At 42.4% G+C, this 23,504-nt stretch overlaps 1 protein-coding gene across 1 annotated transcript in view; it reads right to left on the bottom strand.

Moving 5' to 3' along the window:
• Positions 1-8,739: 8,739 nt before the first annotated feature.
• The window catches only part of LOC124001201, a 26,599-nt gene continuing 11,834 nt past the window's right edge, over positions 8,740-23,504 (bottom strand). The window contains exons 21-37 of the mRNA XM_046307820.1: positions 21,662-21,874; positions 21,260-21,430; positions 20,921-21,067; positions 20,413-20,465; positions 17,728-17,860; positions 17,560-17,642; positions 16,118-16,244; positions 14,294-14,484; positions 14,104-14,194; positions 13,875-13,998; positions 13,563-13,744; positions 13,185-13,340; positions 12,967-13,100; positions 12,209-12,342; positions 11,863-11,957; positions 11,520-11,772; positions 8,740-9,461 (exon numbers count right to left, since the gene is read on the bottom strand). Coding sequence (XP_046163776.1) covers positions 9,367-9,461; positions 11,520-11,772; positions 11,863-11,957; positions 12,209-12,342; positions 12,967-13,100; positions 13,185-13,340; positions 13,563-13,744; positions 13,875-13,998; positions 14,104-14,194; positions 14,294-14,484; positions 16,118-16,244; positions 17,560-17,642; positions 17,728-17,860; positions 20,413-20,465; positions 20,921-21,067; positions 21,260-21,430; positions 21,662-21,874 — 2,382 coding nt within the window. The 3' untranslated portion in view covers positions 8,740-9,366. The remainder of the gene's footprint in view (positions 9,462-11,519; positions 11,773-11,862; positions 11,958-12,208; positions 12,343-12,966; positions 13,101-13,184; positions 13,341-13,562; positions 13,745-13,874; positions 13,999-14,103; positions 14,195-14,293; positions 14,485-16,117; positions 16,245-17,559; positions 17,643-17,727; positions 17,861-20,412; positions 20,466-20,920; positions 21,068-21,259; positions 21,431-21,661; positions 21,875-23,504) is intronic.

Raw genomic sequence — 23,504 nt, 5'->3', positions numbered from 1 at the left:
GACTAATATCATTTAAATTGAGAGAATAAAGCCTTCATTTACATTTTAAATGGACGGACAAAAATGTCTTCCCCAAAAAGCAATAATAAAAATGAAAAAAAAAAATAGGTTCCAATTTGTGACAGAGAACTGGGCCCTTTTCCAGACAACCTTTTCTAACTCATTTAAAACCTCTTGCTGACATGAAAGCCCGGAAAAAGCACAATAGTTCATTTCTAAAACAATAGATAGACAGGATGGGGAAGAGATGCTAGGAAGTTCACACCCATGCTGGTTCATGGGTCAGGTTGTGTATGTACAGCAAGGGGACATACTGTCAGGCAATTATTGAGTGCTACTGGTGGAGGCCCAGTCAGTCTCACCAACATCTTAAATGCTGTTTTTACCCTTGGCAGACAGGATAGCATTTATGTTTTTGTTATACCCGAATAACTGATTAAAACCAACCACTGACAGATGTTCAATGTGTCTATATGTCATTTTGTTCTATATTGTTAGTGGTATTAGCTGTCTTGTTATTGTTATGTGTCCATGGTTTTATGTGGTTGAGAAAAGTAAACGCTGATATTTCAACCGATTCCCATAGGTGTGTAGTTTATTATATAGTCATTTGAGGTTGCTGTCTACTACACTCTCAGAGAAAAGGGTTTCAGAGGGGTTCTTCGGGTGACCCCATTGGAGGACATTTTTGGTTCCAGGTAAAAAAGCATTCTGGTCACAGGTAGAACCATTTTGGGTTACATGTTTTTATTTATTTATATTACCTTTATTTAACTGGGCAAGTCAGTTAAGAACAAATTCTTATTTACAATGACGGCCTGGGAACAGTGGGTTAGCTGCCTGTTCGGGGGCTGAACAACAGATTTGTACCTTGTCAGCTCGGGGATTTGAACTTGCAACCTTCCGGTTACTAGTCCAACGCGCTAACCACTAGGCTACCCTGCTGTCCTCTGTGGAAAGGTGATTGTCGTCGTGAGAAGGAGAAAGAGGACCAAGGTGCAGCGTGGTAAGTATTCATAATACTTTTAATAAATATGAATAGTTGAACAAAAAAACAACACAACAAACAAACAGTTCTGCAAGGTGCAATACACACAAAAACAACAACCCACAACCCATAGTGGGGAAACAGGCTGCCTAAGTATGGTTCTCAATCAGAGACAACGATTGACAGCTGCCTCTGATTGGGAACCATACCAGGCCAAACACATAGAAATCTAACACACAGAACAAAACACAGAATGCCCACCCCAACTCACGCCCTGACCAAACTAAAATAGAGACATAAAAAAGGAACTAAGGTCAGGACGTGACAAAAGGGTTGTACATGGAACCCCAAAAGGTTCTACTTGGAACCTAAAGAGTTCTACCTGGAAACAACAATTTTTTTTTCTAAGAGTGTACCATTGGAGTGATCTTGAGCAGGGTCAGTGAATTGTTCTTTAGTTCCTGTGGTATGTAAATAAATGTGGCTGCAGAGCACTTCCTGTGTTTGTTTAAAGAATGGAAGGGCACAACTTCAATTGCAGGAAATGGGACAAGGGGCCCCTTCAGCTACTCGACAACTCCGGCTCCGCAGTGCAGTCCAATGAGTCTCTCTGTCCACAATAGTTTTTTCTTTAAAAAATAAATTTCAAATAATCAGGCATGAATGTGACTGTGCTGCCTGGAAACAGTCCACATCAATTCCAAATGTTCTGTAAATAGGTTTCTATTTTTGAAAGACTAACAACTAACACAGACTATCAACCCACTTTAAAAGATAGGATGTGGACATGTAGTTTATTTTATGCCAAAGTTTGAGTTGTATGTTGGCTGTATAGTTTATACAATAGATCAAATATTAAGCTCTTATCTGTTATGATTAACTGTATCTTATTATCTCATTGATTCTGCACAAATCCCCAGTTTTAGGCGAATTGTGGCCATGTTTGAGAGCATCAAAGCCGTGATGTATCATGAGTAAATTGTGACTGACTGACTGATCTAAACAAAAATATTGAGTAGTTATTTATGATGCAAAGTGATTTGTAGATCAGTCAGTCTCAGAATGGGAAAGACAGAGAGAGGTGTGTTGAGGAAGACAGGGAGGGGGTAGAGAAGACAGGGAGAGGTGGCACTGTGATGTCCGAGTGGAAATTATAGGCATGACACACAAGTGAATGATTGATTGAAACTTTTGTATGTTTGCATGATAGGCCTATAAGACATTGAAAAGCCTAAATAAAGTGGTAGACCTGCATCATAAATGACTGGGTGACAGGTAACATTCGAGAACCATCTTCTTATGTAAGGTTTTCAGTCATTACATTCGCCCACATTTGGCTCTGTGAAAACTACAATTCTGACGTTGTGTGTTTTAACGTTTAGAAACGTCAATAAATCATCGCTTTCGAAACAGTTTTCAAAACGAATGCTAATATACCCCTTTCATGTCAGCGAGAAATAATCTTTCCAAGTTGACTTCCTCCCCAGTTGACTTCCTCCCCAGTTAGCCTCCTCCCCAGTTTACTTCCTCCCCAGTTGGCTTCCTCCCGAGTTGACTTCCTCCCCAGTTGGCTTCCTCCCCAGTTGACTTACTCCCTAGTTTACTTCCTCCCCAGTTGACTTCCTCCCCAGTTGGCTTCCTCCCCAGTTGACTTCCTCCCCAGTTGACTTCCTCCCCAGTTGACTTCCTCCTCAGTTGGCTTCCTCCCCAGTTGGCTTCCTCCCCAGATGGCTTCCTCCCCAGTTGGCTTGCACAGAGGTGTTCAGAACACCCAAGATAGCTAATTAGCACAGGCGTTGGCCTATATCTTCCGTCTGTCTTCCAAAAACAAGCGACGTAACATGGAGATATGGCCCTGTGGGAACATTAACACTCTTCCTATAAAAGGTGTGTAGAAATGTAACTTCTTCTATTTCAGAGTTAAACACGAGGAGCCATGTCGAGAAGGAATCACTTACTTTAGATTTATAGCCCATGTCCACAGTCTACTTAACTAGAGGCCATCGCCACTCATAGATAGGGTCCTCAAAGTGAAACACAACCTTTTGGAAACAAGGTGTTCCTCAAGTATGGCAATAAGTAGTTGCAGAGGTAGTTTAAATTAACAACAGAAGCCCATATAACGTTATGCCGTAGGTGTCTGTGGCGATGCCTGCCCACTTGCCCTTCAGGACAGGAATCATGACTCCCAGCACGGCCTGTACAGTTTAACACCCCTGCCTCTTTTTACCCCCACTCGTTCTCTTTTTTCCACTTATCCTGCTTTAGGAAGCAGAGAAGATGAAGAAGGTAGTACCTGCAAGAGGGTGTTGTGGATGAGAACAGACAACGGAATAGATTGGAGAACCAAGCCAGCCGTCCGCCACTAACACACAAGGTGTGTCACAAAATGGCGCCGAAGAGGATGGCTGATATTTTACATGCCCCATGACCAATTGTGCTATTTTGTTATTTTTTTTGTATTGTTTGTAACTTATTTTGTAACTTATTTTGTACATAATGTTGCTGTTACCGTCTCTTATGACGAAAATAACTTCTCACCACGAACTGGAAAAATCTTTTTCCTTTAATGAGTCCGACGAGAAGGATATATGCTCTCCCGGAAACAGGCCCAAATCCATGTCACTTACGTGAAGAGAAGAGGAGGAAAATAGGACGCAGATCGGGCTGCCTTCTGAGAATTCGTAGGCGAGCCAGTAAACTGCCACTGTCTTCCGTTCTACTTGCTAACATGCAATCATTGGATAATAAAATTGATGACCTACGATTATCCTACCAACGGGACACCGAGTCGTGGCTGAACGACGACACAGAAAATATAGAGCTGGAGGGATTTTCCATGCACTGGAAGAACAGAGATGCTACATTTGGTAAGACGAGGGGTGGGGGTGTGTGTCTTTTTGTCAATAACAGAATAAGTCTTGAGGTATTGCTCGCCTGAGGTAGAGTACCTTATGATAAGCTGTAGACCACGCTATCTACCAAGAGAGTTCTCATCCATATTATTCGTAGCCATCTATTTACCACCACAAACCGATGCTGGCACTAAGACTACACTCAACCAACTCTATAAGGCCACAAGAAAATGCTCATCCAGAAGCGGTGCCCCTAGTGGCCGGGGACTTTAATGCAGGCAAACTTAAATCCATTTTACCTAATTTCTACCAGCATGTCACATGTGCAACCAAAGGAAAAAAAACTCCAGACCACCTTTACTCCACACACAGAGATACAGAGGCAATGTGGAGGCTATATACAGGGGGTACCGGTACAGAGTCAATGTGGAGGCTATATACAGGGGGTACCGGTACAGAGGCAATGTGGAGGCTATATACAGGGGGTACCGGTACAGAGTCAATGTGGAGGCTATATACAGGGGGTACTGGTACAGAGTCAATGTGGAGGCTATATACAGGGGGTACCGGTACAGAGTCAATGTGGAGGCTATATACACAGGGTACCGGTACAGGGTCAATGTGGAGGCTATATACAAGGGAAACCGGTACAGAGTCAATGTGGAGGTTATATACAGGGGATACCGGTACAGAGTCAATGTGGAGGCTATATACAGGGGATACCGGTACAGAGGCAATGTGGAGGCTATATACAGGGGGTACCGGTACAGAGTCAATGTGGAGGCTATATACAGGGGGTACCGGTACAGAAGCAATATGGAGGTTATATACAGGGGGTACCGGTACAGAGGCAATGTGGAGGCTATATACAGGGGGTACCGGTACAGAGTCAATGTGGAGGCTATATACAGGGGGTACCGGTACAGAGTCAATGTGGAGGCTATATACAGGGGATACCGGTACAGAGTCAATGGGGAGGCTATATGCAGGGGGTACCGGTACAGAGTCAATGTGGAGGCTATATACAGGGGGTACCGGTACAGAGTCAATGTGGAGGCTGTATGCAGGGGGTACCGGTTAATTGAGGTAATTTGTACATGTAGGTAGGGGTAAAGTGACTATGCATAGATAATAAACACTGTAGCAACAGTTTAAAAACACATGGAGGGAGGGGGGGTCGATGTAAATAGTCTGGTGGCCATTTGATTAATTGTTCAGCAGTCTTATGGCTTGGGGTAGAAGCTGTTAAGGAGCCTTTTGGTCCTAGACTTGGCGCTCCAGTACCACTTGCTGTGCGGTAGCAGAGAAAACAAATGACGCATTTATGAAGTTACTAATAACCATAAGTAAAAACTGTTAAATCCTGTTAAATGTTAAATTGATGAAGAATTAAAAAAATGTTATGTTTGAGAGGTGTTAGTTTCCGAGAATATGAAATGTTATGTTTGAGAGGTGTTAGTTTCTGAGAATATGAAATGTTATGTTTGAGAGGTGTTAGTTTCTGAGAATATGAAATGTTACTTCATGTCACTGATGGAGTGTAGAGGTCAAGGGTTATAGGAGGAAGGTATATAGTGGAGGGTCTAGACCAGAGGTCAAGGGTTATAGGAGGAAGGTTTATAGTGGAGGGTCTAGACCAGAGGTCAAGGGTTATAGGAGGAAGGTATATAGGGGAGGTCTAGACCAGAGGTCAAGGGTTATAGGAGGAAGGTATATAGGGGAGGGTTTAGACCAGAGGTCAAGGGTTATAGGAGGAAGGTTTATAGTGGAGGGTCTAGACCAGAGGTCAAGGGTTATAGGAGGAAGGTATATAGGGGAGGGTCTTGACTAGAGGTCAAGGGTTAGGGAAGGTTATCTAGACCAGAGGTCAAGGGTTATAGGAGGAAGGTATATAGAGGTGGGTTATAGGAGGGGGTCTTGACCAGAGGTTAGTGGAGGGTCTTGACCAGAGGTTAAGGGTTATAGGAGGAAGGTATATAGTGGGGGGTCTACACCAGAGGTTAAGGGTTATAGGAGGAAGGTATATAGTGGAGGGTCTAGACCAGAGGTTAAGGGTTATAGGAGGAAGGTATATAGTGGAGGGTCTACACCAGAGGTTAAGGGTTATAGGAGGAAGGTATATAGTGGAGGGTCTACACCAGAGGTTAAGGGTTATAGGAGGAAGGTATATAGTGTAGCACTAAGCTTGGAATGTGTTGAGTGCAGGGAAGTGATTACATGTGGCAGGCATTGATAAGGGGAGACGGGTGGAGATCTTAGAAACTAACAATGTCACTACCGTTTACATTATGTCAGGGTATGTTATTGTCAGACATCAGGGATCCTCTGGGAGGAGAAGAGACACAGTATCAATAACCATAACAGCTTTGAGTTGGGGAGGAGTGAGCACTTTGGGGTAGAGGTCAGTTAAAATGAAGTGAGGAAGAACAGATATCACTAAGGTTCTGTCTAGCAACAGGGATGCATTATCTGTTCGGTTGTGGAAGAGGAGTCTCAGCCTAGGAGAAAGGGTTAAACATCGATAAATATCAGTGCTTGTGTGCATTTTTTTTCTGAATACAGCTATGTCGAACCTTTTGGGAAGAATTAAACTTGGTTTCTAAGCTTCTCTAGTGTCCGTTAGTAATTTACTCTGAAAAATAAGAACCTAACAGAGGGATGAGGAAAAACACATTTCAAATCTGTGGGCAGTTGTGCAGGTTTTATCTCCAACACTGCAGTAGTAGTTGTGCAGGTTTTATCTCCAACCCTGCAGTAGTAGTTGTGCAGGTTTTATCTCCAACCCTGCAGTACTAGTTGTGCAGGTTTTATCTCCAACCCTGCAGTACTAGTTGTGCAGGCTTTATCTCCAACCCTGCAGTACTAGTTGTGCAGGTTTTATCTCCAACCCTGCAGTACTAGTTGTGCAGGCTTTATCTCCAACCCTGCAGTACTAGTTGTGCAGGCTTTCTCTCTAACCCTGCAGTAACCCACTTGATTCTGTTAGTCATGGTCCAGACTAAAGACTATGGTTGAACATCTGAATCAGGTGTGTTAGTGCCGGGCTGCGTTCGGCAGGAATAAAAGCCTAATGCCCTAAAGCCTTGCTTCTTTTGATGTCAAACATCATAAAACTGTGTGTTAACCGAAGGTCACTTGTGTTTAGGCAGTATTTTCTTATCTAAATGGGCACCCAACAAGTACATGATTACACCGCCTGCTGGATCGAACGGTCTGATATGCAGTTATCCAGAGCAACGTCAATATGTTAAGATGTCAATTCACTGTTTCAATTTTATATGACCAATGAATTGTGTTATGACTCAAATCTCAACGCAGTTTTTTTTCTCCCTTTTCAGTGGATGTACATCACTATGTGTAAACTACAGGTCGAAGGGGATTGTCAGAACACTTCAATTAGAATTGGAAGATTAGAAGAAGTGGGGCTTTGCCGGACAAATCCTACATTTTCAGGGTATTTCATTGCATGTCAACTTGAACAAGAGTATGTTGATGAATCCCACGGCCTCTTCTTTGCCTTACCACCTGTCTTACTAGCTCTGACTGCCGATAGTTACTTTATTGAGGAAAAATGGACTTCCTATGACTGTGATGTGTGTTGTGTCACCGAGCCATCTTAATTAACATGGGCGCACCAACCATAAAGTCGATCTGCATGAGAGTGGCTGCTAAAGGATTCAAATGTAAATGTTTTAAATCTGCTGCAGTTTAAAGACAATGATCAAGATGGGTTGTGAGTAAATGACATTACTCTGTAAATGGACTGGTTCATAGGCTTTAAAACAATACAGGTTACATCCTGGTACTTTACATTAACTTTTCTATATACCGTGTCCATGTGGGGATGTATTAATGTTTTTGTTTACTTTCTTGCTTCCTGGTTTAAGTGCAGAACAAATCAGGTGCTGTCATTTGTTCACATAACATAATAAAATATGATACAGCTCACGTAGGTGAGCCCGACTGACAGAAAACTTCTATCCATCAAGAATCCGATTGAACCTAGTGTTTTTCTATGAGGGTCAGACGGTGACATCAGTCTTCCATCCAGCATACATAGCACATGTTCCAGTGGTGGAAAAAGTACCTAAATGTCATACTTGAGTAAAAATATAGAGACGTTAAGGGAAAGTTACTGAAGTAGAAGTGAACGTCAGCCAGTAAAATACTACTTGAGTAAAAGTTTTTGATTTTAAATATACGTAAGTATCAAAAGTAAATGTAATTGCAAAAATTTACTTAAGTATCAAAAGTAAAAGTTTAAATAATTTAAAATGTGTTATATTAAGCAAAGCAGAAGGCACCAGTTTTTTTTGTTATTTTTCTTTCTTCCAGAGCGCCAGGGTCACACTCCCAACACTCAGACATTATTTACAAAAGATGCATTTGTGTTTAGTGAGTCCGTCAGAACAGAGGCAGTAGTGATGACCACGTAATCTCTTGATAAGTGTGTGAATATGGCTATTTGCCTGTCCTGCTAAGCATTCAAAATGTATCGAGTACTTTTGGTTGTCAGGGAAAATATATGTGGAGTAAAAAGTACAATATTTCCATTAGGAATGTATTAAAGTAAAAACAAAAGTTGTCAAAAATATAAATAGTAAAGTACAGATACCCCAAAAATATACTTAAGTAGTAGTTGAAAGTATTTTTTACTTAAAGTACTTTACATCACAGGTGCTATTCCTTCATTCTTCTATTCATCTTATTTTTCTTCAATAGTACCTCTGTTCACTTTTCAGAACGATTCAGAATACACTACACTGTCACCATGTGGCTTACCGGAAGTACTGCAAGCAGAACACACTGCGTAACAGTGACGTGTGCTGTACAGGAAATGTATTGTATTTTGTTTTCAACACTTTACTATCCAGTAATGTGAGCTGAGCACCGATGGTATATTTGCATTTTTATTAATTTGAAGAAAAAATATGAATAATGGGCTCTATTTAATTCGTATCACGGAAGGTCGCCATTACAGCGTGATTCAAATTTAAAGGCAACGTTCCCATGTCAGCAGAGACTGCATTCGCGGTAAACACTGCATATTTTTTTAGCTCAATCAGAATCTACCTTTATATTTCTGTTGGCCAGCGATACTGATTGAATAGAGCCCTAACTTTACATAGGTCATATTTGTGGGTTAAGTACAAGGACAGGTGTACATACTTTATGAATTTTACATTCCTGACAAAAATATAATTTAAATATATAAACATGTAATTGTGCAATCTTATGGAATGTTCAAATAAGAACACATACATATATATATAGACATATACTTGTGATAATTACGTACAAGAGTGATGCTTAACCAGAATGACAAAAAACAATAAATTATTCAAACGTGATTGACTAAATAAAATATTTGTAAACTTGGTTATAAGTAGTACAAGACGATTCAACAATTCTAAAAGTAAAACAGGTTGTTACTGTTCATTTTAGAAGATGCTTGGCCCACACTGTGGTCTCATCATCTCGTCTCACATCATCTGGCCCACACTATGGTCTCATCATCTCGTCTCACATCATCTGCAGGATGACGGTGACCAGTGCCAGACAGAGAGAGAGGGCTCCCAGGTCTTTCTCGGGATGTGCTCCTCCATTACCGACACCATCTGAGAGGTCAAATCATTTTGAGACACTTTAACATACAGTAATGTAATTATCCTGTGTAATTACCCTGTAACACTTTAATATATTATTCAGTTAGTGTTAATGTCCCCTGTCACCTTTTAATATGTTCTAACAGAAAAGTATTAGCAGGGACAAGAACGTACAGTATAGTAGACTTGTTAGAAGATAACTATCAGTAGTCTTCAAATGGGAAATCTTTAGTTGAAACAATAACAACAAGACATCCCTCTGTTCTGACAGCCCTCATCCCTCTGTTCTGACATCCCTCATCCCTCTGTTCTGACAGCCCTCATCCCTCTGTTCTGACATCCCTCTGTTCTGACATTCCTCATCCCTCTGTTCTGACAGCCCTCATCCCTCTGTTCTGACAGCCCTCATCCCTCTGTTCTGACAGCCCTCATCCCTCTGTTCTGATAGCCCTCATCCCTCTGTTCTGACATCCCTCTGTTCTGACATCCCTCATCCCTCTGTTCTGACAGCCCTCATCCCTCTGTTCTGACAGCTGTCATCCCTCTGTTCTGACAGCCCTCATCCCTCTGTTCTGACAGCCCTCATCCCTCTGTTGACATCCCTCATCCCTCTGTTCTGACAGCCCTCATCCCTCTGTTCTGACATCCCTCATCCCTCTGTTCTGACAGGCCTCATCCCTCTTTTCTGATAGCCCTCATCCCTCTGTTCTGACAGCCCTCATCCCTCTGTTCTGACATCCCTCTGTTCTGACATCCCTCATCCCTCTGTTCTGACATCCCTCATCCCTCTGTTCTGACAGCCCTCATCCCTCTGTTCTGACAGCCCTCATCCCTCTGTTGACAGCATTCATCCCTCTGTTCTGACATCCCTCATCCCTCTGTTCTGACAGCCCTCATCCCTCTGTTCTGACATCCCTCATCCCTCTGTTCTGACAGCCCTCATCCCTCTGTTCTGACAGCCCTCATCCCTCTGTTCTGACAGCCCTCATCCCTCTGTTCTGACAGCCCTCATCCCTCTGTTCTGACAGCCCTCATCCCTCTGTTCTGACAGCCCTCATCCCTCTGTTCTGACAGCCCTCATCCCTCTGTTCTGACAGCCCTCATCCCTCTGTTCTGACAGCCGTCATCCCTCTGTTCTGACAGCCCTCATCCCTCTGTTCTGACAGCCCTCATCCCTCTGTTCTGACAGCCCTCATCCCTCTGTTCTGACAGCCCTCATCCCTCTGTTCTGACATCCCTCATCCCTCTGTTCTGACAGCCCTCATCCCTCTGTTCTGACAGCCCTCATCCCTCTGTTCTGACATCCCTCAGTTCTGACAGCCCTCATCCCTCTGTTCTGACAGCCCTCATCCCTCTGTTCTGACATCCTTCATCCCTCTGTTCTGACAGCCCTCATCCCTCTGTTCTGACATCCCTCATCCCTCTGTTCTGACATCCCTCAACCCTCTGTTCTGACAGCCCTCATCCCTCTGTTCTGACATCCCTCATCCCTCTGTTCTGGGATGGGCCCATGAAGAAATGTAATAACTCTCAAATTCATAGACAGAGCTATGGACACAAGGACTGACCATCCATATATCAAACATATTGTTATAACCATGTTATGAGGCTTTACAGGGATTGTTTACATTTACAATATTTACAAATATTGGAGCAAAACAAGCTTATATTTGAGGTTCTCATAGAGTGTGACAGTTGAACTGAGCTCATGTTGCATTTCTAATTGATATTCTTCAAGAATCAATGCATATATATTATTTATTTACCTTTATTTTACTAGGCAAGTCAGTTAAGAACAAATTCTTATTTTCAATGACGGCCTAGGAACAGTGGGTTAACTGCCTGTTCAGGGGCAGAATGACAGATTTGTACCTTGTCAGCTCAGGGATTTGAACTTGCAACCTTCCGGTTACTAGTCCAACGCTCTAGGCTACCCTGCCGCCCCACATCATTCATTTAGGAGTATAAAAATAGATATAGCAACTGCAGATTGCCCCTTAAAGGTTCATCAGGAATAATGCCTATATGTAATGTAAAGAGTTGGAGGGCGGGTGGTCCATGTTTCCTTACTCTGAGTTGTGGTGATCGGTAATGGCTTGGCGTTGTGTGCCAGCGTGGTGTTGGTGGTGTTGAGGGGGACCACCGCTGTCGGCACCACCGCAGTGGAAGTTTCTTTGCCTCCGGTCAGACCCAGCCGCAGCAAGTCCAGATCAGATTGAGGCTGCGCGGTTAACCACGCATGAACAATCGTGTCGTTCTCAAATGTCTTCAGATCATCCACGTTAGCACCCAGAAGTCCTTTCACCTCGCTCACGGTCAGACTCTGAGTTAAATAAATAAACAAATGAAACAGGTGTCCTGTATTTACATTGTAGCAGCAGGTAGAGCGGGTCCAGAGCTATCTGATACTTACGGGAATTACAGTGCTCTCAAGACCTTTGAATGTAGTTATGTCCATGTTCACATTCTGAGCTGCAAGGCTCCTTATGTCTTCAATGGGAGCACCGCCTGGCAAAAAAAGAGGAACGCACACTTTCAGCAAGTGCTGAATAGAGTACCTCAGATTGTCATACTCCGTTAGCTTTACCCATTTAGTTTTCGGTGCAATGAAACCATTGGAATAGTCCCAACAGAACAAACCCTGCCCACCCGTCCCAAGCTAAATCAAGCGCACCAAAAGGAAGTGGGAAAAAAGCAATGACTCATATCTGGTGTGTGTGTGTATGTGTGTGTGTGTGTGTGTGTGTGTGTGTGTTTACCTAGGTAGGGGCTGATGAGTTGGTAATATGTTGGATTAGAGATACGCTGGGAGCTAAAAGAGCTCTTGCTGATGTCGTATACAGCCCTCTTCTGTTCAGTGGAGCAAGAGGTCACGTCCAGGGAATTGGCATTTCTTAGAAGATGCAAAAAAATGTTATTGTTACCCAGGACTACAGTTTAGCTGACATATTGTCTCATTGTTACCCAGGACTACAGTTTAGCTGACATATTGTCTCATTGTTACCCAGGACTACAGTTTAGCTGACATATTGTCTCATTGTTACCCAGGACTACAGTTTAGCTGACATATTGTCTCATTGTTACCCAGGACTACAGTTTAGCTGACATATTGTCTCATTGTTACCCAGGACTACAGTTTAGCTGACATATTGTCTCATTGTTACCCAGGACTACAGTTTAGCTGACATATTGTCTCATTGTTACCCAGGACTACAGTTTAGCTGACATATTGTCTCATTGTTACCCAGGACTACAGTTTAGCTGACATATTGTCTCATTGTTACCCAGGACTACAGTTTAGCTGACATATTGTCTCATTGTTACCCAGGACTACAGTTTAGCTGACATATTGTCTCATTGTTACCCAGGACTACAGTTTAGCTGACATATTGTCTCATTGTTACCCAGGACTACAGTTTAGCTGACATATTGTCTCATTGTTACCCATGAGTTGGTTAACAGAACTGTGAAATAATTCATTAGCAGTTTTTTTGCTGAGCAGGTCAGATATACTCACTTCAGACTGCTTGACGTGATGGTCTTCAGTACGCTCACATCCAGAGAACACAGATTAGCACCAACGGCATTTAACTCAGAGCTCCCCAAGGAGTTACCTGACGTGTTCAAGTATGTTGTGATGATTGCTTTACTCTGAATGCATCAACAGAAAGAGACCTGTATTAGAGAAAAGCGACATACAAAAAAAAGGTACAAACATCTCTTTCCTTATTATACCTTCTCTGTTTCCCATGGACCATCACCAAAGGCCATCAGTGCTGACAGTGTGTCGATTTTAGTGATGCTCCACTTTGTGATGTCATCAAGAGTGGCCACACGTGACACAGAGCCCAGCACCTTAAGCTGCTCGTCAACAATTCCAGATGGATAAGCCTGTGGAACACAATTTTTGCATTTATTATGATTATGGTCCTCCACTAATTTGATCTAACGATTCAATAAACCGGACTAGTCTTCTGAGAGTAATGATATTCTCGTACCTATCCCTTCTCATATCTATGCACGGTCACTACCCTGTTATGAATACAATCATTTTTCATTCCATTCTGGGAGTCAAAGAAACAAGTCAGACGGCCATTTTGACGTCATCATTACCTGGTTTAGTTTGACTAAAATGATCCTCTGGAAGTTGTTGTCATCGACTTGTTTAGTGAAAGTGGCCAGATTGTCTTTCAGAACGCTGATGTCCAGACAGAGGTCAAACTGGGTCATGTCATAGCCAAAGGGGAACGAGGTGTCTGCGATGACCGACTGGGTGATGTTGCCAGTGATGCATCCTTTTGAAAAGCAACCAATGGTGAGAAACACCAGACCCGTATGCAAATATGATACCCATGAAAATCTCATAGCAAATGTATCATTCTCTAAGCTGTTTCTCCAAGATGTTTTAGCGCTTAGTGAGTTTACCTGCTCCCCGCTTGGATCTGCTGAATGAGTTGATCTGCTTGAACAGTGTCTTCAGCTTCCTCTTCACTGTTTCCTGCTTCCTCAGCCGGGGCATAAAGGACTTGAGGAACTTCCGTTTTACCTCCTGTGAATACCAAACCAAACATTTGTAGATCAATAATTTGCACCTTTTTACAAAGATAATTTAAAGGCGTAAACACACGACATAAATTGTAAAGCATAAACGTACTGTTGTGAACAGGCTCCAGAAGTTTTGGGTCAGATACACTGGCAGGGTTTCAAGGTTTTCCAACGTTTGTTGATTCCATGTAGTTGTTTTTCTGAAAACCAAGTTCATATTGTAAATTGTATTGTTATTGCATGTGATTTAATCAAAATCCAAAAACAAACTTTGTTCACAAAAGTTCTCATTCACATACCCATACTGTGTTGTCCCTGAAATGAGGAGCGTTTCCATGGCAGCGACTTGAGCTTCGGTGAAGTCCTTGCAGTTCTTCAGTTTCTCCAGAATGAAGGGGTCAGAGTTGAGGATGTAGGAGCCGGTCATAGTGCACACCATGTTTCCCAGCACCTCCACGTGGTTTTTGCTAAGACTCACTTCACTAATTCCCTAGAAATTACGCAACAAAGTGATGTGTTAATGAAATTAATTAGAGGTGATTCATTTGAATCATATGTTTCTATAAAACGTTGTTGACGTTGTCCAACTTTTCCAACATTCTGTCATTGTAATTGGCTATAACCTTGGCTAAGGAAACCACAACCTTTGCACAATTCCATAGCAAAAAAAGTGAACTAAAGGGGTGATAGTTCTGGTCTTGGGATGATAGTGTTGTTGGTGGTTTTAAGAGAACCAGACTTTTCTGACTCATGCTACTATGGTAACGTAGAAACACTAAGACGCTAATGAGGAAACCTGTTTATCGGTTACTGCATTCAAACATTCCATCAGTGTTTTATTAAAGCTGTGGACTGTTATCTAACTTAGCTGAGGGGTCTGGGTATGTACTGTTAGGAGTCACATCCTGCGCCACTGCACTTCTTAAAAAGGTCACAGGTGATACACTATAAAAGTATGTGGACACCTGCTCGTCAAACATCTCATTCCAAAATCATGGGCATTAATGTGGAGTTGGTCCCCCCTTCCCTGCTATAACAGCCTCCACTCTTCTGGGAAGGCTTTCCACTAGATGTTGGAACATTGCTGCGGGCACAAGAGCATTAGTGAGGTCGGGCTCTGATGTTGGGCGATTGGGCCTTGCCCGCAGTCGGCATGGTTGAGGTCAGGGCTCTGTGAAGGCCAGTCAAGTTCTTCCACACCAATCTTGACAAACCATTTCTGTATGGACCTCGCTTTGTGCACGGGGGCATTGTCATGCTGAAACAGGAAAGGGCCTTCCCCAAACTGTTGCCACAAAGTTGGAAGCACAGAATAATCTACAATGTCATTGTATGTTGTGAGGTTAAGATTTCCCTTCACTGGAACTAAGAGGCCATAAAAAAACAGCCCCAGACCATTTGACCTCCACCAAACTTTACAGTTGGCACTATGCATTGGGGCAGGTAGCGTTCTCCTGACATACACCAAACCCAGATTTGTCTGTCGGACTGCCAGAACGTGAAGCGTGATTCATCACTTCAGAGAACATGTTTCCACTGCTCCAGTCCAATGACGGCAAGCTTTACACCACTGCAGCCAACGCTTGGCATTGTGCATGGTGATCTTAGGCTTGTGTGCGGCTGCTCGGCCATGGAAACCCATTTCATGAAGCTCCTGACGAACATTTCTTGTGCTGACGTTGCTTCCAGAGGCAGTTTGGAACTCGGCAGTGAGTGTTGCAACTGAGGACAGCACTCTGTGGTCCTGTTCTGTGAGCTTGTGTGGCCTACCACTTTGCAGCTGAGCCGTTGTTGCTCCTAGATGTTTCCACTTCATAATAACAGCACTTACAGTTGACCAGGGCAGCAATAGCAGGGCAGAAATTTGACAAACTGACTTGTTGAAAAAGGTGGCATCCTATTACAGTGCCTCGTTGAAAGGCACTGAGCTCTTCAGTACGGGCCATTCTACTGCCAATGTTTGTCTATGGAGATTGCATGTCAATGTGTGCTCGATTGTATACGCCAGTTAGCAACGGTTGTGGCTGAAATAGCTGAATCCACTAATTTTGAAGGGGTGTCCACATACTTGTGTATATATAGTGCATCTATAGACGAAAGGACACAACTCTGCAGCCACTCACCAAGCAGCTTTTTGCATTGTCCAGTAGCATTTCATCCTTGTTCAGCACGCTGGAGAGGACAGAGAAGTCTGCAGAACCTGCCGCGTGGAAGTAGGACCTGCAATTGCTTTTTTCAACCTTTGCATAGCTGGAAGGAAATTAACAATTATTAGAGATTAATACAAATTAGCTAAGGAAATATTCCCTCAACCCATTGACCCACACATCACTCATATGAAGCATCAACAGGATTATAAAATCCAATTATATTTCCTGGTAGTTTTTTTCTGAACTAAAATGCTCTCTGAACTATCAGGAAATACTTTCTTTATAGTATGGTCTGGATTATTGTATAGTATGGTCTGGATTATTGTATAATATGGTCTGGATTATTGTATAGTCTGGATTATTGTATAGTCTGGATTATTGTATAGTATGGTCTGGATTATTGTATAGTCTGGATTATTGTATAGTATGGTCTGGATTATTGTATAGTCTGGATTATTGTATAGTATGGTCTGGATTATTGTATAGTCTGGATTATTGTATAGTCTGGATTATTGTATAGTATGGTCTGGATTATTGTATAGTATGGTCTGGATTATTGTATAGTATGGTCTGGATTATTGTATAGTATGGTCTGGATTGTTGTATAGTATGGTCTGGATTGTTGTATAGTATGGTCTGGATTATTGTATAGTATGGTCTGGATTATTGTATAGTATGGTCTGGATTATTGTATAGTATGGTCTGGATTATTGTATAGTATGGTCTGGATTATTGTATATTATTGAATGTATTGAATGTATATTATTAAAATCATTAACCATATTAGATCATGAACAGCATTAGATCATGAACAGGATTAGACCATGAACAGGATTAGATCATGAACAGGATTAGATCATGAACAGGATTAGATCATGAACAGGATTAGATCATGAACAGGATTAGATCATGAACAGGATTAGATCATGAACAGCATTAGATCATGAACAGGATTAGATCATGAACAGGATTAGATCATGAACAGCATTAGATCATGAACAGGATTAGATCATGAACAGGATTAGATCATGAACAGGATTAGATCATGAACAGCATTAGATCATGAACAGGATTAGATCATGAACAGGATTAGATCATGAACAGGATTTAGATCATGAACAGGATTAGATCATGAACAGGATTAGATCATGAACAGGATTTAGATCATGAACAGGATTAGATCATGAACAGGATTAGATCATGAACAAGATTAGATCATGAACAGGATTTAGATAATTAAAGATGCACTACTCAGAATATATCGACAGCATTTTAGACTTGCGTTCAACGAGAATGACAGATATTTAACAGACAATTCTATGTGAATTTGTTTGGGTTTCCCAAAAGGTTACATATTGCAGCTTTAACAGGATAGATAATTAACAGGTTTACATAATTATCACGATTAGACTTACTTGTAATATAGTAGCATGTCTGAGGGATAGTCTGTAAAACTCTGGTCAAGGTTATCTTTCAGTAAATTGTACATGCAGGTCAACTGTGGAGAAAAAGATATAAGAGGTAATCCTGTGTGAGATGTATTAGCTATCATCATAACTCTGACATCTTCATGTCTCACAGACCTGTGTTTCTTTCAACGCCACTTTCTCCCTAAGGATCCTCGGTCTGCAGGCATGAACCAGTCTGTGCACCGTTTTGATCGTCATGGACCGTGCTGATGTACATGTGAACCCTTGCAACACGGATGGAGAGAGCCTGTTTGTAAGAGGAGAGAATGTTAAGAGGAGAGAGACTAAGAGGAACAGAGACTGTAGAGGAGAGAGACTAAGAGGAGAATAGACTGTAGAGGACAGAGACTAAGAGGAGAAGAGACTAAGAGGAGAGAGACTAAGAGGAGAAGAGACTAAGAGGAGAAGAGACTGTAGAGGAGAGAGACTAAGAGGAGAAGAGACTATAGAGGAGAGAGACTAAGAGGAGAAGAGACTGTAGAGGAGAGAGACTAAGAGGAACAGAGACTGTAGAGGAGAAGAGACTAAGAGGAGAGAGACTAAGAGGAAAAGAGACTAAGAGGAGAGAGACTAAGAGGAAAAGAGACTAAGAGGAGAGAGACTAAGAGGAGAAGAGACTAAGAGGTAAAGAGACTAAGAGGAGAAGAGTAAGAGGAAAAGAGACTGTAAGAGGAGAGAGACTGAGAGGAGAAGAGACTGTAGAGGAGAGAGACTGAGAAGAGAAGAGACTGTAGAGGAGAAAGACTAAGAGAAAAAGAGACTGTAAGAGAGAGACTAAGAGGAGAGAGACTAAGAGGAGAGAGACTAAGAGGAAAAGAGACTGTAAGAGGGGAGAGACTAAGAGGAGATAGACTGTAAGATGAGAGAGACTAAGAGGCCAGATACTAAGGGGAGAAGAGACTAAGGGGAGAAGAGACTGAGAGGAGAAGAGACTGTAGAGGAGAAGAGACTGAGAGGAGAAGAGACTGAGAGGAGAAGAGACTAAGAGGAGAAGAGACTGAGAGGAGAAGAGACTGTAGAGGAGAAGAGACTAAGAGGAGAAGGGACTGAGAGGAGAAGAGACTGTAGAGGAGAGAGACTAAGAGGAGAAGAGACTGTAGAGGAGAGAGACTAAGATGAAAAGACTGTAAGAGGAGAGAGACTAAGAGGAGAAGAGACTATAAGAGGAGAGAGACTAAGAGGAGAAGAGACTAAGAGGAGAAGAGACTGTAAGATGAGAGAGACTAAGAGGCCAGATACTAAGAGGAGAGAGACTGAGAGGAAAAGAGACTGTAGATGAAAAGAGACTAAGAGGAAAAGAGACTAAGAGGAGAAGAGACTAAGAGAAGAGACTATAAGAGGAGAAGAGACTAAGAGGAGAAGAGACTGAGAGGAAAGAGACTAAGAGGAAAAGAGACTGTAGATGAAAAGAGACTAAGAGGAAAAGAGACTAAGAGGAGAAGAGGAGAAGAGACTGTAGAGGAGAAGAGACTGTAGAGGAGAAGAGACTAAGAGGAGAAGAGACTAAGAGGCCAGATACTAAGAGGAGAGAGACTAAGAGGAAAAGACTGAGAGGAGAAGAGACTAAGAGGAGAAGAGACTAAGAGGAGAAAAGACTAAGAGGAGAAGAGACTAAGAGGAGAAGAGACTAAGAGTAGAAGAGACTGTAGAGGAGAGAGACTAAGAGGAGAAGAGACTAAGAGGAGAAGAGACTAAGAGGAGAAGAGACTAAGAGGAGAAGAGACTAAGAGGAGAGACTGAGAGGAGAAGAGACTAAGAGGAGAAGAGACTGTAGAGGAAAAGAGACTGAGAGGAGAAGAGACTGTAGAGGAAAAGAGACTAAGAGGAGAAGAGACTAAGAGGAGAAGAGACTAAGAGGAGAAGAGACTAAGAGGAAAAGAGACTGTAGATGAAAAGACACTGAGAGGAAAAGAGACTGAGATGAAAAGAGACTAAGAGGAAAAGAGACTAAGAGGAGAAGAGACTAAGAGGCCAGATAAGAGACTAAGAGGAAAAGAGACTGTAGAGGAGAGACACTGAGAGGAGAAGAGACTGAGAGGAGAAGAGACTAAGAGGAGAAGAGACTAAGAGGAGAAGAGACTAAGAAGAAAAGAGACTGTAGAGGAGAGAGACTGAGAGGAGAAGAGACTGTAAGATGAGAGAGACTAAGAGGCCAGATACTAAGAGGAGAGAGACTAAGAGGAAAAGAGACTGTAAGAGGAGAGATACTAAGAGGAAAAGAGACTGTAAGAGGAGAGAGACTAAGAGGAAAAGAGACTGTAAGAGGAGAGAGACTGTAGAGGAGAGAGACTAAGAGGAGAAGAGACTAAGAGGAAAAGAGACTGTAAGAGGAGAGAGACTGTAGAGGAGAGAGACTAAGAGGAGAAGAGACTAAGAGGAAAAGAGACTGTAAGAGGAGAGAGACTGAGAAGAGAAGAGACTGTAGAGGAGAGAGACTAAGAGGAGAGAGACTAAGAGGAGAAGAGACTGTAAGATGAGAGAGACTAAGAGGCCAGATACTAAGAGGAGAGAGACTAAGAGGAAAAAGAGACTGGAAGAGGAGAAGAGACTAAGAGGAAAAAGAGACTGTAAGAGGAGAGAGACTAAGAGGAGAGAGACTAAGAGGAAAAAGAGACTGTAAGAGGAGAGAGACTAAGAGGCCAGATACTAAGGGGAGAAGAGACTAAGAGGACAGAGACTAAGGGGCAAGACACTAAGAAGAGAGAGAGATAACAGGACAGGAAGTAGAAGGACAGAAGACACAATAGGACAGTTGATCTGGGTTTGTTTATATGTCATGTTAACGCATTCTTAACTTACTCCTCCGAGTCGATGCTTGCGTTGCTCGCTACGTCCCCGAAGAATATAACAGCCTACAACACAAAGACAAGGAAAGAGTCTTGATAATGACAGTTATATCTATACACGCCAAATGCATTAATTGTTCACGTGAAACCTCCTAGGAATGAATAAACCCAGTGTGCAGAAAGACTATGAAAATATGTTGTTTCCTATGTCTTTTTTCACCGTCTTTTCATGTCTTGTGCTCATCGGGAAGGTCTGTTCATAAATGATGACAAGACACTGACCTGCTCTTGTCTTGTGCTCATCGGGAAGGCCTGTTCATAAATGATGACAAGACACTGACCTGCTCTTGTCTTGTGCTCATCGGGAAGGTCTGTTCATAAATGATGACAAGACACTGACCTGCTCTTGTCTTGTGCTCATCGGGAAGGCCTGTTCATAAATGATGACAAGACACTGACCTGCTCTTGTCTTGTGCTCATCGGGAAGGCCTGTTCATAAATGATGACAAGACACTACTAACCTGTTCTTGCTTCCATGTCTTTCTGTTAATAGCCTGTACGTCCACAGGTTCCTGAGAGAAGGTCAGGAGAGCCCTGGGGATCAGTGTGGCCATGGCATCAGGTACGTTCACAACCAACGCGTTGGGGCTTTGGTTGATGGTGATTATCTAATAAGGAATGACAATGGAAAGACAACCATTTTTTTTAGAACAAACAACGTATAATTTAGGGCAGATATAGTATTTTGACAATGTGCATACTTCTTCATATATCAGTGTGACCTACAAACTGTACAAAAATAAATAAAAATAAATAATAATATCTGTAGCCAACACAACATTGTCAGATACACCTGATACCTTATTGACGTAGGTTTCCTGTACAATCTGTGGGGCAGCCAGCATGTTGGTGATAAACACAGAGCTCTGGGATGCTGTCAACAGCTCAGTGGCTGGGATGCTCGCTATCGCCGCTGACGGAACGCCCGCAACGAGTGTGCCCAACGACATCAACGAGGAGGCAGTGTCGATCTGTCAATCAAATAGTATTATTACTCTGATCAGGCTCATTCAAGTATGATTATCCAAGTTCATTAAAAATAAATATATATACGTTATCTTATCAAACAGACGTTGATCCCAACTATACAGCAGAACAAGGAATTATAAAATAGCAGGCTGTTACGAAAATAAAGGAAAGTACTCAAAAGGATCATAGAAGCAACTATGATTCTCTGACTCTAGAGAAGATGGCGCCCTCACCGGGAAGCTTCCGGTAATGATGCTCTGGACGACTGCACTGGCCTGGCCCAGGTTCCAGCCGCTCACGGAGCCGAGTGTGGCCAGGGACGACACGAGTGCCGAGGAAGAGATGGAGGATATCTGGGTGGTCGTCAGGCCACTGCTGCTGTTCCCAATGGCTGCTAGGGTGCTCTCCGTGATAGTGTGGAAATTAGCCACCAGTGCAGCAGATACCTGCCGGGGGAAAAAAAGGAGTTTAGTCTTTAAACAAAACAGAATGCAAACACAAAGATAACGATTTGGTTAAGCCATAATTACCCATGTCATCTTCATGTGAATCAACATCCACTGTGACCTGGTTGTCACACTGAGTCTACCACTAAATAGGGTTGATGAATTTATGATTACGACAGGCTATCCTGTTTTGCTTGTAATTTTAGCATTAATATGTGTCACACATCAGTTTGCAAACAATGTCATTTTTTAAAATAAATCATTGAGTTATTAAATCTGCATACAAACAGTCACTTTTTTGCATTCTGGAGTATAAGGCAGCTCCAAAATAATGGTGTATCAGCCTAGTTCAGTGGTAGGTAGCCTAGTTCAGTGGTAGGTAGCCTAGTTCAGTGGTAGGTAGCCTAGTTCAGTGGTAGGTAGCCTAGTTCAGTGGTAGGTAGCCTAGTTCAGTGGTAGGTAGCCTAGTTCAGTGTTAGGTAGCCTAGTTCAGTGGTAGGTAGCCTAGTTCAGTGGTAGGTAGCCTAGTTCAGTGGTAGGTAGCCTAGTTCAGTGGTAGGTCGCCTAGTTCAGTGGTAGGTAGCCTAGTTCAGTGGTAGGTAGCCTAGTTCAGTGGTAGGTAGCCTAGTTCAGTGGTAGGTAGCCTAGTTCAGTGGTAGGTAGCCTAGTTCAGTGGTAGGTCGCCTAGTTCAGTGGTAGGTAGCCTAGTTCAGTGGTAGGTAGCCTAGTTCAGTGGTAGGTAGCCTAGTTCAGTGTTAGGTAGCTTAGTTCAGTGGTAGGTAGCTTAGTTCAGTGGTTAGGCCAGGAACCGAAAGGTTGCTAGATCGAAACCCCGAGTTGACAAACTAAACATCTGTCACTAATCTACTGTTCCCCTGTAGGCTGTCATTGTAAATAATAATTTTTTATTAACTGATTTGCTTATTTAAATAAATATTAACAGTGCCAATCCAAGAAGGCTCAAGGTCATTGGCCACAGATAGAATGACAACAAATCCAGTTTTGCTTTGATCGACATTTTCATTTCAAATTCTTAGCTACCAGTCATCGTCGTAAATCAAGTCGACAATCTACTAGCAAATCCTTTTCAATCCTTATCATATTAAGATAAATAATGAAGATAAATGATAGATATCGGTGCTCATCGGGCCATTGCACATAAAGATTACACAACAAGTTGGAAATCGCTAATTCAACAATGAGTCGTTTGGAAGGAATTAGTGGCTAACTGCAAGCAGTGTAAAGAAATCAGTAACAGTAACCTGCTATTCTACCGAGTGGTTGTGCAGAGTTCCCACCATAAATCCAGAGAATGCCAGACTTTGATGACAAAGTTTGATGACAAAACTACTGCGCCACCCACATGTTTAAGTGAGCACATCACAAGTCAAGGTGAGTCCAAAAATGTATTGTATGCTGCTGCATAAATGATGTAATATGCCAGGGAGATACGTATACTGTAGCTAAGATGGTAATACGAAGTGTATGTTGTGAAGTAAGCTGTCAGTAGCCCATGTGCCTCGCCCTAATAATTAGGTCTATTTACACCAATGCGGTATTGTAAGCACTTTGTTCGTGGCCGGTGTGGGCTTGTTTGCCTATAACCTGTTTTAGAGAAATGTAATCATTG

This window comes from Oncorhynchus gorbuscha, linkage group LG17, assembly GCF_021184085.1.
Source record: "Oncorhynchus gorbuscha isolate QuinsamMale2020 ecotype Even-year linkage group LG17, OgorEven_v1.0, whole genome shotgun sequence".
Lineage (NCBI taxonomy): Eukaryota > Metazoa > Chordata > Actinopteri > Salmoniformes > Salmonidae > Oncorhynchus > Oncorhynchus gorbuscha.
Note: the sequence above shows the minus strand (reverse complement) of the source record. Positions and strands in the feature narration are given on the sequence as shown.